Below are 19,832 nucleotides of genomic sequence, written 5' to 3'. Positions count from 1 at the left end.
TTGCAGAGTAATTTTCTGTACAAAAAGTAATGATATCCCACCAAAAACATAAATGTAAAAATTGGAGCCGAGTTCAATCGTTGACTTAATTTGCCAAAAAAGAAATGAGATCTAATTAATGTGTGCCAAGTTCTGCAGACAGTCCAGAATTTTTTTTATAAAGATGTATTAAGTTCTTAGGTTGACTGAAAACTCAATTGTTTTATTTTCCCTTAGAGAACAATGTTTATTCCAAAATATAACTTTTTTAATTTGAATAATATAATTATTTTCACAAAGCAAACAACTAATGACCTATTGAACCCCATAATTTGATGAGGCTAGTTTTACATACTGTTTATATTTTGTGAAGTTCTAAAAACTAGCCTCAGATATCAAAAAACTTTAAACTGATATCGAAAGCCTAATGAGTAAAATGACAATAATAGCCTTTTAAAAATAAAACGGGAAATATCCAAAAATTTTACATCAAACACGCCCGTACATTTAATTTCCCATACATTTTGTATTCAAAGCAAATGTTCGGAGTGACATCCTCGTTTTGGAATACCACTATATTCCATATCGAGCTCTATTTACAGTTTCTAAATGAATTTTCATAAAAAATTACGATATTATTTAAGCACCATTGTGCTTAAAAAAGAACCAAAACCTTTCATATTACATGTTGGGGATAGTCATATCTCATACTAAATGTATGCGCGTGTTTGATGTAAAATTTTTGGATATTTCCCGTTTTATTTTTAAAAAGTTATTGTTGTCATTTTACTCATTAGGTAAAGGGCTTTCGATATCAGTTTAAAGTTTTTTGGTATCTGCAATAGATACGGAATAATCGCCTGTGCACACTTAACGATTACACCATGTATACAGGATGTCCCACTGTTGGTACACTAAGCTCAAAGGAGGTTATAGTTTTGCATACGTTGAGTACGTAAAAAATACGTATAAAATTCCTGGGACACATTTTTTTATTCAAATAGATGAATTCTTAAAACTCATGTGTACACCCATAACAAGCAGCCCGCCCAACTTTACCACCAGCACGTGAGCTACCGTTTAAGATTATGTTTTCATAGACAAAATGCACACATTAGCGAAGCGGTATATGCCGGCTGCGCGAAGATAGAGAAGAAAACATTGATTTTCAGGAAAAATTTAGCAAACAATTTATAAGGTAGTTTTGTTGTTTAAGTATTTTTTACGTGATCAGTGTATGCTAAACTAAAAGTCTCTTCGCGCTTAGTATACCAATAGTGGGACACCCTGTATAGTGAAATTAATATAACAGTATATAAACAACAACCTTAATACGTATTCGTAATATAGGTCTTTGCTGAATTTTCATTAATGTCAGAATGTCTGCTTTCTGAAGCTTGTAAGAATTATCCTTTGTGTGAAGTAATATTTTGAGACGGCAAGGGTTTTGTGAATATCTTGCGTTATTTAAGTTAATTAATTAAAAAATTGAAAAGATGCAAGGATAGATTTAAATTATGAATGAAATGAAACGTCTTGTGATGATGGAATAACTACTACATTTTTTATATAACCTTATGACTTTTGACCTCGAATAACTTCTTACCTGGTAATACCTGGTATAGGACGATGAGGATTTTTGCTATTTAAAAAATCTAACAAAACAATTAATTTATTTTATTGTACGGGACATAATAGAAAATATTTTCGGTTTCATCAGCCATTTAATTCGGCAGTTAATTTTCATATTCACCCGGAATAAACTGAAGTAGTCGCTAAAATGCAAATTGACACAAATTTTAGGCCGCAGCAAGATTTAATGATAAAAAAATAATTTAATTACCGGAATGTAGATTTTTTATCTCCATACAAATTTGTTGACATTTCTCTCTTCACGAAACACGGTCAATTAAAACGAGAAAAATGATACTTCAAGGCAAAAGTCGGTCGAGTATGAATTCATTACATAGTTAAATGTAATTGACTGAAGATTTTTTTGAACGCGATAGAATAAAAAAAAGTGAAGCGAGTTTTTTACCATGTCTCTATGTCTGACTGGAGTCTAATTTGTTTAGATATTTTAATGATTACCTATAGCATATTATCATTACAAAAAATAGCATGCAATACATACGGAACTTTAAAGGATATGTAGAGAAACAGATAATTTTGATTGAAATACAATATCATCTGCATCAAGCCTAAGGGTGCTTTTACACCAATAATGTGCGAGAATGTATAGCCAGGAATGTGTGTGTAAATAACTAATAGTATTATTCAGAAGCTTCAGACGCTAAATGCTTAAATCTTCAATATATGAAACGATATGTTCGTTTCTTTACAAACACATTCTTCGATACACATTCTCGCATATTATTGTTGGAAAGCACCCTAATGCCATAGGAAAAATTTATAATAATGATTAATGATATTAAAATACAAATTGATTTGTTATATCAATGGTATTGTTATTAATGTAATTAATAATTATTGTCTTGCCCTCATTACGTAAATTTATCACAATATCCAACATTCCTCAGTAATTTTATTTCATTGTTACAGAACATGACGTCCTTACACCGTCACAACGTGTAACCTATGATCGCAATATCGGACTACAAGGCAATAGAGAATCAAGCAAAATGGAACGAGTCAAATCGCACAGACACAGAATTATTCATCGAAAATGTGGAAAACGAAGAGCAGAACACAACAAACTATATTTACCACGTTATAAGAAATATAGATAAAGATAAGACGAACTGTAGTCATAGTAATGTGACAGATGAAGCGTGTAGTGTAACTGAATATGAGGCTTTTGAAGCGGCTGTTGTTATTATACTGTGTGTTTTAATAGTGATAACAGTGATAGGTAATACTTTGATAATATCAGCCGTAGTGACTACTAAGAGATTGAGGACTGTTACGAATTGCTTTGTTACTAGCTTGGCAGCAGCTGATCTGCTTGTTGGGATATTTGTTATGCCACCGGCGATTGCTGTTCATATAAGAGGTAAGATTGAATGAATAAATAAAGACAGATAGATTATAAATATAGTTAGAAAAATCAGCTTGAAACAGCATTTTAATTTTCATAAATCATAAACATAACAGAGAGATAAATCATGCTGCAAATTTTAAAATTAAGTAGAATTAGATGAGAGACGTTATTTTAGGAAAGCGATATGAATAAAGTAAGAATGTGATTAATAAAATGCTTGAATAATAATAGACCTACTTTTTCATATAAAAGAAATTGTATTTAATTTTCAAATATTCTGCGTAGGTACTTACATTAATTAAGTTTTAAAAATATCTTCGAGTTCTATAGGTTTGTGTTATTCTTCATAGTCTTATAAATCGAGCAATACGAATTAAATTCTACACAAGAATGTAATTAGCTCACAATGTAGCTGAATATTAATTAATAACCCATCAAACGACTGTATCGATTTCGACGAAAAGTTGATTAACTTTGTAAATCGTAAATCAGTTATATAGCGGTATGACATTTGGGCCATTGGAGTATCCAGCATTAGGCAGTACTTGATACTTCAGTCTTTTGAAAATGTGATTGATATCTGTTTCAAAGCCTTCACGTTTCATTAAGTACGCTTTTCACATCACCAAATTGAATCAACTTATAATGGTTTTTTAATGCTTTCCTACAATGAGAATTATGTTTTGAGGCCTGTCAATGAACTCCGAGTTTTTGGCGAGATTGACAATATTTTTGTATATGGTCTTTTTTTAGCGTGATTTGTATAGAATAAATGTAAAGAGCCTCGATGATCTGCTTGCTAAATGAAGTAAAATTTATCCCACCAAAAACATAAATGTAAAAATTGGAGCCGAGTTCAATCGTTGACTTAATTTGCCAAAAAAGAAATGAGATCTAATTAATGTGTGCCAAGTTCTGCAGACAGTCCAGAAATCTATTTACAAAGATGTATTAAGTTCTTAGGTTGACTGAAAACTCAATTGTTTTATTTTCCCTTAGAGAACAATGTTTATTCCAAAATATAACTTTTTTAATTTGAATAATATAATTATTTTCACAAAGCAAACAACTAATGACCTATTGAACCCCATAATTTGTTGAGGCTAGTTTTTAGAACCTCACAAAATATAAACAGTAGGTATGTAAAACTAGCCTCAACAAATTATGGGGTTCAATAGGTCATTAGTTGTTTGCTTTGTGAAAATAATTATATTATTCAAATTAAAAAAGTTATATTTTGGAATATACATTGTTCTCTAAGGGAAAATAAAACAATTGAGTTTTCAGTCAACCTAAGAACTTAATACATCTTTGTAAATAGATTTCTGGACTGTCTGCAGAACTTGGCACACATTAATTAGATCTCATTTCTTTTTTGGCAAATTAAGTCAACGATTGAACTCGGCTCCAATTTTTACATTTATGTTTTTGGTGGGATATCATTACTTTTTGTACAGAAAATTACTCTGCAAATTTGATTTACTTTATGAATATAATACTTTTTATATACGATTTTTTTTTTCTTGCGGTTTCTCTGTATGGTTTGTTTAGTATTACTTATTTTCTATATTTTCTTATATGTTATGAATGTCAGCGCACATTGCCCCGTCATTATCTGCAATTTTTTAAACTCGTTTTCTGTTTAAAAGATTACATGATTTTTTAAGCATCCAGCGTGAATTTGTACACACACTATTACCAAGATGCAAAGATCGTTGTAGAAGAATCGTCGCCTTACTCCATGACGTTACGGTATTGCCATGACGCGATCTTGAAATTTTACTCTAAACGCGCCTAAAGATGTTTCACTTATATTAATATTACGCAAATTAAATCATTTCGACCTTCAACGAAGCCTTCTTCCATTACACTAAAATTAAAACTCTCATAAATAAAGAATAAATAAATGTGAATATGTAAACTTATATATTATTTTTAACTGTATGAGCAATATTTTTATTACAATTTTCTTTTATTTTACGTTTAATAACAGTTTTGAATAAAGAAATCATGCAATCGAAGTAATCCGCCCTAGCGATACTAGTGCGAGTGAGTGTGATGTCAGAGGCGCATCGAATCTACAGATATTTCGCCCTAAAATATGTAAACTTCAATAATCTATATCTCAGTCATTTATTGCTGGATTTCAAAATTTTTTTCTGCCACTGATTAGTTTTGATCTATATTTTAACATTATTATGGTGAATATAATATTTTCTATTTTTATAAACTTTTCCATTTTTCCATACAAACAAAATTAATGTCATTGAAAAAAAAATTAAATACAGATAAATTCAGTATTTTCTGATTTTTTCCTTTGTACACTCACTATTACCTAGTTGATTACAAAATTTGAACTTTCTAGGTCATCTGGAAGTGGGTTAGGTTTTGTATATGTCTATAAGTCAGTCAGTCTTAAAAATTGCGATTTTTGGATATTAATATCTACGCAACTGTTTAATCTGTATTTATGAAATTTAAGTTTCTTGTTTATCTTGAGGTCCTCTTGATATGTACCAAATTTGGTTTATTTAACTTAAATAGTTTTCGAGTTATAAGGGGGTGAAAAGTGGCTCGAAATGGTTCGTGTAAATATACACACGGCTGCTGCTCGCCAGTTCTCTTCGCTTGAACTCGGCTTGACACGCTGCCGCGTGTCTAGATCATTAGATTTTTTAAAAACCTGAATATTTTTGCAGTATGTCTTTTAAGGTAAAAAATGTTTGGGGATGATCAGGTTTGACCAATTTTATAAAACGAAAATAAAATTTTCACTATACCTACATTTAATAGTGTTTTTAAGAAGACGTACCATGGCGTTGTGTTGTGATGACTTAGTCTGAACTCTATAAAACCAATTTAAATAATATTGATGTCGTAAAAGTAATTTAGTGCAGTTCCGAAAATTATTTATCTTCAAAATTAGAAGAACATTATTCTTTCATCTTTAACTCCATTATCATTTCAGGTAAATGGGAGCTCGGCTGGATTCTATGTGACATCTGGATCAGTTTAGACATTCTCCTATGTACTGCATCCATTCTATCCCTTTGCGCTATCAGCATTGACAGATATTTGGCTGTGACCAGACCCTTAACTTACTCTCGACGACGGAGGTCGAAAAAGCTGGCCCTAACTATGATATTTTTTGTTTGGATCTCGGCTGGTGCTATCACGTGTCCACCTATGTTTGGATGGTTTGTATATCTTATATACTCGAATAGTTTTACTATATATAGGAGTATTAGATATTGTTCTGTTTTTTTTTATTGTCACGATTATATAGAACCTTACAGTTTTATAACTGTTTTGTTTAAATCAACTTTAAAATGATTAATAAGGAATTGTTAAGCTAATGCATAGCTTCTATCGCGGGCCTAGAGCGCGGCGACCGAATCTAGAAATTCCGTAACGAAAAAAAACCTCACGCTCCCCACTCCGACGGGCACGGAGGTGTGGCTTGAAGGCATGCTATGCAATGGCTTTACCGCGGCAGTCCCTGAGTGCCACACGTCTTTTTTTTAGTTTTTAAAGGATGGTAGTAATCCTATCAGTTAAAAAGCTTTCCCAAATCAATATGCCCATGACTATAGAACTCATGAATAATTAAAGATTAATTTGAACTTACATTATTTTTGGTAAATCAGTTGTCTTAGAGATAATATGAAAATTAGAAACTTACTTCTGCAATAACATTGATCTAAAAGGTTTCCTTATTTTAGGTATGAACCAGATCACAATCAAGGTGGAGTGTGCAGATACAACCAAAATCCAGGATACGTTGTTTTCTCAGCAATGGGGTCGTTCTTTCTACCAATGATTGTAATGGTGTACGTGTATGCTAGGATATCCTGTGTGGTTGCTAGGCGACATCAGCAATTGGCCAGCACAGCCAGCAAATGTAATAAAGTAAGTTTTTTATTTATATAAGGAACTACACAGGGTGTCCCACTGTTGGTATACTAAGCTCAAAGAAGTTTATAGTTTTGTATAAGCTGAGTACGTAAAAAATACTTATAAAATTTCAGACGCATTTTTTTTCAAATAGATGAATTCTTAAAACTCTATGTGTAATCCATATCAAGCAACCCGCCCAACTTTGCCACCAGCACGTGAGCTATCGTTTAAGATTATGTTTTTGTAGAGAAAGTGCTCACATTAGAGAAGCGGTATATGCCGGTTGCGCCAAGCTAGAGACGAAAACATGGATTTTCAGAAAAAATTTAGCAAAAAAATTTTGACGTGTTTTGTTGGTTAAGTATTTTTTACGTGATCAGTGTATGCAAAACTACAATTCCTTTTGCGCTTAATATACCAATAGTGGGACATTCTGTATAGTATTTCTTCCTAGAAATGGTGTTTAGTTGAATTTAAGTATACTATTTGCTATGTATGTGGTTGTTTGGAGGTTATAAAAATATGGTCTCAAATAGTTTACAAGTTTTCTTCTTGAGTTTCCTATTTTTTAGAATTATAAATTAACTAGGTTTCCGCGGCTTCGCCCGCGCAGTCAAAGAAAAACCCGCATAGTGCCGCGATTTCCGGAATTGCGTCATTTTCACGGGATAAAAGGTAGCTTATGTCCTTTCTCGGGTATCAAAATATCTCCATACCAAATTTCATGCAAATTGGTTCAGTAGTTAAGGCGTGATTGAGTAACAGACAGACAGACAGAGTTACTTTCGCATTTATAATATTAGTATGGATTTGTTATGTTGCTTATAAAATATATGAGTTACGATACTCAAGGTAGTGTATAAAAGAAGCATAATCGTTAAAAATTTAAATAAATATCTTTGAACGATCTTCATAACATTTAGGTGCATAATTTAAAAAAGTTATCAGATATACGAAAAATATAGCAGAATTAGCATTTTTATACTAAGTTATGCACATTTTAAAATAGCTAGTTAAAAGCTCAATTCCGTGTTAGACCAGAAATGGCTCGAATTTTTAACAACTAAACTTGATAGCTCTTTTCCGAGCAACAATACATTTTTAGAATTCCCGAAATTGCCAGCTAGCCATTTAATATTGAAAGTACCATCAGTTTTTCACGTGAATCCGTTTAAATTCCGCTAAAACTTTGATGTTTAAAATATTTATTTGTAAACTGTTGAATTTAAACGTTGATATTATCATTTATCCCGACTATTTGAAATATGATAATACACTACTAAATCCTTTTAAACTTGGAAATACTTGGAAATGAAACTTCTTTAAGCGCGTTGAGAGTAAAATTCAATGGTCACGTCATGGCAATACTGTCATGGATCGAGGCGACGATGTTGGTATCTTTGAATCTTGCAAAAGCAGTTTCACTTCTGGCACGTGTGCTCGGCATACACGCTCTTTTTATGCATTATGTAGAGCTATCAATTTTAAATGGATCTGTGTTATATATTATTCTGTACGTAACTGTCAATACCAGTCGATCCCGTAAGGTCAGTATAACGTCTGGACATGGCAGGTCAATTCCGTACCCGTAAAAAATTGATCAGTGAATGGATGTGAAATGTCTGAAAGGTTGATACAGTGATACCGTTACGATTACATAATATAGATTACAATTTAACAGACATATAGACACTTTTTATGAACCTTTTTGATGATTTTAAGTTATATATAAATATTATTAAAATACTAGCTTACCGCCCGCGGCTTCGCCCGCTTTGTCTAAAACCTAATAAATTATATAATAAAACCTTCCTCTTGAATCACTCTATCTATTAATAAAAACCGCATCAAAATCCGTTGCGTAGTTTTAAAGATTTAAACATACAAAAGGACAAAGGGACATAGGGACAGAGAAAGCGACTTTGTTTTATACTATGCAGTGTGTAACCTGTTATGACCTGTATTACTTATTCTTATATTCATAGTAATTTTTTGTTACAGAAAGGAAACCTGTCCTGCATTCGGACGGAATCCGACTCCGGTTCTGACAAACTATCCTTACGTCAGAACGCCTCAAAACAACCGTCGAAAAGCTCAACCCAACAAAGCCAGACCTCTCAACAAGAGCAGCGATGTCCTTGTTGCTTCAGAACGGAAAAACGAAGACAGTCTAAAAACTACAAATCCAAAGAAAGAGAATCAAGATTCTCAAACGACGTGACCTTTAAAGCCAATTTTAAGTATCGGAATTCAGGACGACACAGAACGCATTCAGTCAAAGACCACATAGAGAATAATAGAGTATCATCGTTGAGGCGAGAGACGAAAACTGCTCAAACTTTGAGTCTAGTGGTAGGGGGTTTTGTGGCCTGTTGGCTGCCATTCTTCTTATACTATTTGCTGACCCCGTTCATACCGAGTGGTTACGTCAATCCTGTATTGATGTATGTACTGACGTGGCTAGGTTGGTTCAATTCCGCGATCAATCCATTTATCTATGCATTCTATTCTCCTGACTTTAGATTGGCGTTTTGGAGGCTTACTATTAAAAAATGTAAACGGAATAAGCATTAAGGTACTGGTACATATTTGGGACAAGAATGAAAATTTTTAAGCTCTTTAATTTTTTGACTTTTTGTTTTCATTCGCCATAACGGTTAAAATAAGACTAGGGCTATATTGTAGTAAGTAAGCGAAGCTTCTTTCATTATGAATATAACAATGTATTTGAGTTCCAACAATTTGAAATTTAATTCAGTGTTCTTTTACGTTAATTTAAGGCTATGCTTATTATTTCTTCACAATTTTTAAATTCGATTGAGCTCATGCATACACAATTGGACCTGAATCAAATTACAATGAACTGCAATAATTTAACAATCATGCTTCATTAACAAAACTTTTTATTCAACATTAAATTCAATTAATGATGTCTATTGTCTTTTCATTTAATGAAAATGTATAATATTTCACCTGTCCACCCGCGGCTTCGCCCGCGTTTTCAAAGAAAAACTCGCATAGTTCCCGTTCCCGTGGGATTTACGGGATAAAACCTAATCCAAGATACCTTCTATATGTGTGCTAAATTTCATTGTTATCGGATCAATAGTATTTGGGTGAAAGAGTAACAAACACACACATACACATCCACCCTCAAAAAATTTCGCATTTATAATATTATTATAGTAGGATAGGATAGGATAAGTAGAATAGGATGTATATTGTGTATTTTATAACAGTTATTTCATTCTTGGCCATGTGGTACATTTAATGAATCTATTAAAATCGCGATGTATACAAAAATCGATGTAAAGAATACGTTTTTAACAAAATCCATTGACGCTTTTCCTTAGGGAATTTTAGTTTGTAGGATTTCTAATCTTCAATGTAATATTATTATTGTTAATTACATACAATGTATTATGTACATACGATTATATTATGATCTCAATGTATAAATACTCTATGAATAAGTAAATTTTGATATCCTCTCGTAATTATTAATAGATTATTTGTATTGTTACGATTTAAAACGAGTATCTATGTTTATTTTGTAGGTACGTGAATTATCAATGTGTTACAACAATTGCCTTACCATAATTTGCTCGCCCCCGATTGTTGTATCTCCTTTTTTGTCAGGTGTGGTCCTGGTCCTGGTCTCTACCAGGCAACCCTGCTACTGCTTCTACTGCTGATCGCTACCTATGTACTATTATGTACTTTTCAGATGTTTTAATTTAATAGAGATTGTTCTAACAAAAAGATTAATGAATTCAGAGAGCAATAAAGCTAAAAGAGTTTCGTTGTATCCAATCAAATTGGGGAAATGTTACGATATTTTCTCGTTTCCAATACTCGTAAAATGGCTGAAATACAGTTGCAAAAAACTCCGTAAATGCCTCTGCTTGTTGATTTCTTAACAGTCCGCTTACTAAATGAGCATGGTTAAAAGGAAAGTTATTTTTACTGCGCAAAAAGTTGGGTTATGGCTTTGCATTTTTGGTTTGAAGCGTGTATGTGTCATTTGATATGTCAATTTTTAGATATTGAGAATATAAAAAGTATAGAAAAAACATGGCTATTGTTGGCGCCAAAATTGTATTCCTTAACTTATTATTTTATTCTTAACTAGCTTACCGCCCGCGGCTTCGCCCTCTTTGTCTAAAACCTAATAAATTGTATACTTAAACCTTCCTCTTGAATCACTCTATCTATATAAAAAACTGCATCAAAATCCGTTGCGTAGTTTTAAAGATTTAAGCATACAAAGGGACATAGGGACGGAGAAAGCGAATTTGTTTTTTATAGTATTCGTACAACTATTCAATACGTTAAACAAACATGAATTTTCTCTCATATTTATTTACCATTTTACTATTAGTATTCAACGGACACTTATATCCATTTCAAATGAAGCCTATGGATGAATATTCAGATTTTTTTAGCATAAAATTATTGGAGAATAACCTTTTTTACCCGACTGCCAAAGAAGGAGGGTAATGTTTTTCGAGTGTATGTAAGTATGTATGTATGTCTTTTCCTTTGTGACCACCTGTAGCCTAAACGGCTTGATGGATTTTGATGTATGAGGTATCGTTAGATTTGTCTTGATTACGGGAGTGTCATAGGATACATTTTATCCTAAAAGTCCCACGGGATAAAGACATAATAATATTTTTTCTAAATTTCCCTTTAAAAAAATATGTATGCTTTTTTAGTGTGCAGTCGGGTATTTTGTTTTTTTAATAATAATTTTTAAGCTTGTTGAATTATGTGTTGTTATAAGTTGTTACACACACTCACACACACACTTACCTACATTTTTTAAATATTTTTTTACTCTTAAATATAACCTTTACGCATGTATGTAAGTATAATATCATAGCGATACTATATTAATAACCAATAGCTCTCAAAAACGCAACAGCACATATTATGATATTAATTTGTTTTTTTACAGTTCCTATATTATGTTTGAAAGTTTATTTACTCCTACATATAACCATATATAGTATGTACTAGGTTTCCGCCCGCGGCTCCACCCGCGCAGTCAAAGAAAAACCCGCATAGTTCGCGTTCCCGTGGGATTTCCGGGATTACGTCATTTTCCCGGGATAAAAAGCCTATGTCCTTTCTCGGGTATCAAAATATCTCCATACCAAATTTCATGAAAATTGGTTCAGTAGTTTAGGCGTGATTGAGTTACAGACAGACAGACAGACAGAGTTACTTTCGCATTTATAATATTAATATGGATTATACTGTACTGTATGATATAACGTAAATAATAATTATAATGCCTGTATAGTGAATACGCTTGTAGGTATTTGTTGAAATTTCTATTCACAATTCTATGGTTCATGTAGTTGTAAAAATGCACCAATATTTTTGTTTATGTAATACAAATGTGTTGAAAAATGATTTTAGTTATTAAATAAAGGTGTTAAGGAATATATTCCGGTACAGTTATTTGCCTCTAGTCATTATCTTCTAGTGATTATTTGCTAAGAAAATAATTATATGTTACACGTTATATTCTATTTCAAATATTTTTATAATAACAGTGTCAAAGACAATTTAAACTATGTACTTATAAGTTATTATACAGAACGAATTATAAAAAACTTGATGTGTCAAGGGAAACTCGGCTGGAACGAAGTTCTATGTGAAAGAGAGAGACAAATAGTGAATGGCGCACACGCCGCACGGCTCACAAGTATAGTATAAAGTGTCGTTCCAACTTTTTTTCCGGCCCCCTTCCGCAACCTTCCTTCCGGCTAGCCCCCTTTTGCAACGCGCGTTATGGAATTTCGTTCCAAAGTTATTGTATAGGTACTTTAATGTAAGGAAATATATGTTTTTGAACAATTGCATTATTACCACTGAAGTAATATTTTTAACAATGTATTGAATCAAAATATAATTAATGTACCCATATTATATATGTATTAAATCTACATAAGAAATGTTTGTAAATTTTGAAGTATTTGTACTTAATTACGTATTTTTTCTAAGAATGTGATCACTTGCACAGTATTATAATAGGACTAAATAAGATAGGTAGTTGTTAATGTGTAGGTATATTATAACATAAAGTTTTATTTTAATAAATTGTCCCAGTCAATTAGAACTGGTTTTTGTGATAAATAATATAAATAAATGATTTAAGACGTATTGTTGTTTTTAATTTACCCATTCCTCTAAATATAGATAATTTAAATGTTCAAAAAGTGTTTTATTTTTATATATCTTACGGGATTACAAATTATTGGAAGTATCTACAGTATTTCAAATTAACAGAACATAGCTTAAATAAGTGTAAACTGTATAAAAACCTAATTGTTTAAAATATTAAAGTGTTTAAAAAATGTCTGGAAATGTATTGAACCAATTGGACATGATTTGTCCTAGAATTGATGCTTCAGTCGAGTAAGGCATATGCTGATTTGTAATGATGTTAGCATCTTCCTGCATTACAAATTTCAGCCCGATCTGTCCAGTGGTTTGGGTTGTGCGTTGATAAATAGTTATATAGATAGCTGTTGATGTCAGTCAGACAGTCAATTACCTTTGAGTATAATATATATATATAGATATACTAGTGGTCCGCCCCGGCTTCGCCCGTGGTACCTACATGTTTAAACTATCCTATCTCTCAAGTTGGATCGAACTGCACATGGTGTGCGAATTTTATTATAATCAGTTATGTGGTTTAGGAGTCCATTGAGGACAAACATTGTGACACGAGATTTATATACATATATTTAGATAATTTAGTTTAAATAAATACATAAATCTCTGGCCGAAATTATAAAGTCATTAAATAACACTAACTGATAAATTATCTCTATTCATAATCCATACATAATTTACGGACCCGAACCCATGTTATAAATCATCATTTAATATCGTTTTGTGAGCGTGGTAAATACAATGAGTAATGTTTTATTGGCTGTAAAAAGTATTACAATGTTAGCTTTCCGCCCGCGGCTTCACCCGCGTTTTCAAAGAAAAACCCGCATAGTTTCCGTTCCCGTGAGATTTCCGGGACCTATCCTATGTATTAATCCAAGTTACCATCTATATGTATAATAAATTTCATTGTAATCGGTTCTGTAGTATTTGCAGGAAAGAGTAACAAACATACATACATCCTCACAAACTTTCGCATATAAACTATTAGTAGGATAGGATAAGATACCTTATTCGAATCTAGAGCTTTCGTAACAGTTTTAAAGGGTCTTTAAGTGAAAAAGATTGAATATATGAAACATTTATTTATCACGCTTGCTTGGTTCAATTGTTCTCTAAAGTTTAAGATCTTTAGGAGCTCTAATAGAATACATAAGTCTAATATTTGTTCATAATGTGGCCAATTTCTTATATTTACATTAAAAAGGATATACGCGAATTATTTTGTAACAACGTATTTAAAGTCAAACCTTTTATTATTTTACAAGACTATCTAATTAAAATAAAGCTTGTAGACATTTTAAAATTGTGTAGCTAAAATCCGGTGTGTAGATTTGAGGCTCTATAAACATTCGAATAGAAAAAAAAAACACCTGTCAGAAGTGAAACTTCTTTGGCAAGATTCAAAGATACCAAAATCATCGCCTTACTCCATGACGTGACGGCATTGCCTTGAAATTTTATTCTCAACACGCCTAAAGAAGTTTATTTTGCATAGTAAAAACTTTATTTTGTATAGTACAATAAAAACTTTATATTCTAAACTAGTTGTGCTTCGCGGTTTCACCCGCGTGGCTTCACTCCTGTTGGTCTTAGCGTAATGATATATAATAGCCTTCCTCGATAAATGGGCTATCTAACACTGAAATAATTTTTCAAATCGGACCAGTAGTTCCTGAGATTAGCGCGTTCAAACAAACAAACTCTGCATTTATAATATTAGTATAGCTATAAAGGTTAATGATGTAATCTTAAGTGGTCACCACAGTCCTCAAACACAATTCTAATATTGCAAGTGCTACACAGGCTTCAAGACACATACGAGCACGTACTCTTTGAAGTTTCATATGTGTTAGTTGTTCGGGAACCAGGTACAGCTTCACCGTACACTTGATAATAGATATGTAGATCGTTCACACAGGTATATAAGGTGATTTTGGGTGCAATAAAGAGATTTTCGGCACCAAAACGTTTCTAATTAAGTAATTCTTTCTAAAAACTATACAACAGAAACACGGGAAAAAACAATATTAACTGTTTTCTTCGGAAAATAAATAATTTTCTATTCGTAGTATAATTTTTACAATTGGTTGAGTTTTTTTTAAATCGTAACCAGCAAAAAATATTTCTCAGTATGACATTTATAGATAGACGTAGTTGGCAGCCCTACGCAAGATAGAATGAGAAATGGTTTGAGATTTACCACCCTTATCGACAGGGTCAAGTTTTTCCCCGTCATAAAACAAAATAATATATCCTTCCTTAAATATTATAAGCGAAATAGTGTGTTCGTTTGTCTTTATTGACGACGCGGTTTATGTTATGATTGTTAAGTCTGGAAATAATAGGCTTAGGAGGCTATATTATAGTGACATTCTAATTTCTACTACTATTATTTAGTATTATATTGTCTGTCGTATATTTATGAATAATTCGTCTACTAAACTAACATGATTACTTATCATATTTTATAAATAAATAATAAAAAGCCCATTTATTCTGAACTAAAAACTTATACACTACATATATTTTCTTATACACTAAACAATTATAAAATATCTCGTAGTTCAGTGTGCCGTTTGGCATAGGCCTCCTCCAACATCTTCCACTGGGTTCTGTCCCTCGCTACTCTTCTCCAGTGTGGACCCGCTGTCAGTTTTAGGTCATCCTCCCATCTTGTTTGTTGACGACCTCTGCTGCGTTTGCCGTCACGGGGGCACCAGTTGGAAACAGTAGTGCTCCATTTGTTTTGTATGTCTCTAATCATGTGGCCGGTCCATCTCCACTTTTGTTTGTACTGTATCCTTGCTTTACTATGCGAATAAATGCTCTTAATGATATCGATATATTTTGTAGGTACGCCCTGTTGTTCCAGACTTTGCCATATTGCACTGTGACTTATGCTATCAAAAGCTTTAGAATAGTCAACGAATGCCATATATAATGGTTTATTGTATTCTTTGTATTTTTCCATAATTTGCTTCACTGTATGTATGTGGTCTAAAGTAGAGTATTTTTGTCTAAATCCCGCTTGCTCACGTGGTTGGTTTTCATCAAGCTTTTTGCTTATCCTACCCAGTAAAATTTTAGAGAAGACTTTGTATATGTTCGACATAAGACTTATGGGTCTGTAGTTGCCTATGTCTTCTTTGTGACCCTTCTTGAATATAAGAATGATGTATGACTGCTTCCATTGTGTTGGAATTACACCCGTTTTAATTATTTCGTTAAATATTGAAGTTAGTATTGGTAATAATTCGTTAATAGTGCCTTTCAGAAGCTCGTTAGAAATTTTATCTGGCCCGGATGCTTTTTCTGTTTTCTGGCTGTAAATAGCTTTTTCTATTTCACTGGGAATTATGTCAGGTTCTGGTTCGATTATTTGTTGAATGTCATTTCTATGTAAGTTTCCATTGTTTTGAATTTTGTCTCTATTTGCATATAAGTTTTCGTAGAATTTTGTGGCTATTTCGGAAATATGTTTTCGTTTAGTTGAAGGACGTTTATTTCCAGTTCTAGAATTGTCATTAAGTTTTGGTATCCATTCCTTATTTATTTCTTTTAGTTCGTTGAATGCTTTCTTTACACCTCCTGTTCTCTTTATATGGTTTTCCAAAGTTTGTTGTCGTATCGCCTTTCTATCTTTTCTTATGTTTTCTCTAATTTGCTTGCTAATTTTAGTTATTAGATGTAAATTTTCTTTTCTTGGTTTGTAACAAAGTAGTTTTTTCATATTTTACCTTTAGCAATATTTTTCCCATATAAAACTAGCTTAGTTGGCAACCCTACGCAAGACATAATGAAAAAACGTTACAGATTGACCAGCCATATAAACCGAGTTAAGTTTTTCCCCAACATATTAAAATTACATCTCTTAGATAATAATTGTTCTCGTCCCGCCTTTTTAGTGACCTCTTTGCTTGTTACCTTTTACCGTGGTTGCCTGGTAGAGATCACTACTTAGTGATAAGGCCGCCAAGTTAATTGTACTCTGTTTTTAGATGTAATTAATACTAAGGTTTCCTATTTGTACAATTAATTAAGTGTAAAAATAAATAAATAAATAAATAATTATGTAGCTTTCTACCGAAAGATACTATATCGATATGAATTCTTGCAAACGATTGATTGAGTATCAAACAAACAGGCACTCAAATCTTTACTTCCTATATATCTTTTGTATAACATAATAACTGCTCAGTTGGCAACCCTACGCAAAATAGAATGAAAAATCGTTATATATTATCACCCCTATGAACAGGGTCAAGTGTGTGACAGTGACAGGCGAGCGCTACTAAAGTAGGTATATATCACATGGGCTTTTCATCTGTGACGTCATTCGACATGTTAAAATGATAATATTCGTTCAAATATTTGTGTAGGTTATTAGCATGTATCGATTTGTAAGTTCCCTCGTGTGTTTTAAGCAATGTAAAAAAAAATATATGGAGAAAGATTTAATGATGATCTATTGATGTAGATCTATATATTAATAACTAGGTGATAATGAATTAAAAAAAATTCGTTGATATATTTATCACAGATATTTATACTATGTTCTTTTATTTATTGTCAATTTAAATTAGAAAATGTAGGTGTTATCGACCTAAAACTCAATTCGATATCTAATATTTTTACTTACAAAATACTGACGTTAGGAATAGTTTTGTGTTATTAGAATTTTTTGCTTTGAATTCGTGTCTTGATAATTATCTTATATTATGTGATTTTATAAATACCACACATCTGACAGGCACTATAACTGTAGGAAGTAGTTACACTGTTGTAGAGCCGTGAAAATATTTCTTCACTAAGTCAGGCGAAACAACGCAAAGTTTAATTTCGTTGAATCGCCACACGTGGTTGCAGGATGTTTCATATTGACTGGATGTGGAACACATCCAAATAATAATAGATTAAAATTAAATTGAAAGTTTGAATAGAGTCATGTAGACTCTACATGATTCTATTAGGACAAACTTTCCAATTGTAGAGCACTAGCACACCCCAGACACTCCATACAAAATTATCGTTTTGACAGTCACACTGTAGAGACTGCAAATGTGTGTGTTAACACTTTATGGTTGGCACATTTGTGACTAGCGTAAAAAAAAATTCACGTTTTTCTGATGAAATACATCCGTAAACAGCACAATATCTAACCATTTTCTACGAAAAACGATAATCACAAATCCAAAATAATAAAATTACTTTAAGTCAATTTGATTAATGTTGTCAATCTTCGTTGCGTATCGTCCTTGCAGAAAAATACGGACTATTTTTAGGCTGATCGTGCGGGGTGGGGTAAGTGTTTAATTTTGGCGGGAGGCGGAGAGTGTCCGTTCTGTAGCGTTTAGCTACTATTATGTATTCTGTGGCACTAGCAAAAACAGGCAGCAAGAAACAAAAAATCAGGCTTAGTGGTGTGCCATAGGCGAGACCTACGTCCAACAGTAGACGAACATAATATTATGTAACTAAGAGAGAGAGAGAGAGAGTATTAGCAAAGACAAACAAATGCCACACATTCGCTCTCAAAAAACATCGATTAGAAGTTTAGAAAAAGTAATTTGTTAACTTATATGAAGATAATTTATTTAGATATAGCGTAAAATTTTCCTAGGAATATCATTTTTAATGTAAGTTCCGTAGAAAAATTTCTGATGACTTCTCTTTCATATTATTATGCAAAGGATCTACTTTCCATGTGATATGAAAGCACCCTAAAAGTTTACGTACATATAACTTTTTATGTTTCACAAGTGGAAAATCTCTTTCAGTATAATGTCACTGTTCATAAGTTATGAAAACTAATTTCGTCGTATATTAAGGTTATGTATTTTATGTTCTTACGCCAAGTTACCATGCATGTAAATAATGCATAGAAGACTGCTTATGTGCTTTTCAGTATGCATAATTTATGCGAAATTTTATTCAAGACTCGAAACACTACAGTATTTATAAGCCTAATTTGTAAAAAAAAAACATTGGTAGGTAGCACATAATATATGAGTGAGAGAGAGAGTTAATCAATATAATTTTATTTTTCCCCCCTTATCCCTATTTAATGTTAGATATATAAATGAAAAAGTAACTCTTTCTCTCTCACTGCTTCGCGTCTAAAACACATAACTAAAGATTAAATAATACTATGATAGACACTACTGAAATAGTGGATAGTTTAAAGGTTATTTCTTAAAAGTTAGTTATAAGAAGTTTTTATCTTGTAAAACCCACAGGAAAAGGATCTACAGATTACCCTTTTTAAACAGGTTTTACTTTAACAACGTGGGCGAAGCCGCGGGTGGAAACCTAGTTATTTATATCTATATATACCTCTATAAAAATGAAACCCGTTTTCCTTGGTCATGGCATAACGTGTGAACGGATGGACCGATTTCGATAATTCTTTTTTTATTATATTCCTTGAAGTACGAGGAGGATTCATAGGTAGAGAAAACGTAAATATGTACCACGGGCGAAGCCGGGGCGGACCGCTAGTGAGCCATATAATCTTTAGAAAGACACAATTTTCTTTAAAAAAAATGTAATCGGAATTCATCTTCATCCATTACAAGTACAGTATAATATTATTATCTGTGCTATTACGAATGAAAACAGTTTTCAAAAGGTCAAAGGTAATAGTGCAGTTAATTCTCAAGTCAGCTTCAGAAAATGAACCGTGCAAATATCTGGATGAAAACCGTCAATAATGCAAGTATGCTAAACGAACACGAAAATTCTGACTTTGCTTGATTTTAGG

At 32.3% G+C, this 19,832-nt stretch overlaps 1 protein-coding gene across 1 annotated transcript in view; it reads left to right on the top strand.

Annotated features, from left to right (window-relative positions):
- LOC123702738 (beta-3 adrenergic receptor-like) overlaps positions 1-9,788 on the top strand; it is a 56,893-nt gene extending 47,105 nt beyond the window's left edge. Inside the window, exons 2-5 of the mRNA XM_045650526.1 lie at positions 2,542-2,992; positions 5,949-6,177; positions 6,703-6,889; positions 8,879-9,788. Coding sequence (XP_045506482.1) covers positions 2,578-2,992; positions 5,949-6,177; positions 6,703-6,889; positions 8,879-9,451 — 1,404 coding nt within the window. The 5' untranslated portion in view covers positions 2,542-2,577 and the 3' untranslated portion in view covers positions 9,452-9,788. The remainder of the gene's footprint in view (positions 1-2,541; positions 2,993-5,948; positions 6,178-6,702; positions 6,890-8,878) is intronic.
- Positions 9,789-19,832: the final 10,044 nt, after the last annotated feature.

Source organism: Colias croceus, chromosome 24 (assembly GCF_905220415.1).
Source record: "Colias croceus chromosome 24, ilColCroc2.1".
NCBI lineage: Eukaryota > Metazoa > Arthropoda > Insecta > Lepidoptera > Pieridae > Colias > Colias croceus.
The sequence above is the reverse complement of the archived record's forward strand: the minus strand, read 5'-3'. Positions and strand labels throughout refer to the sequence as shown.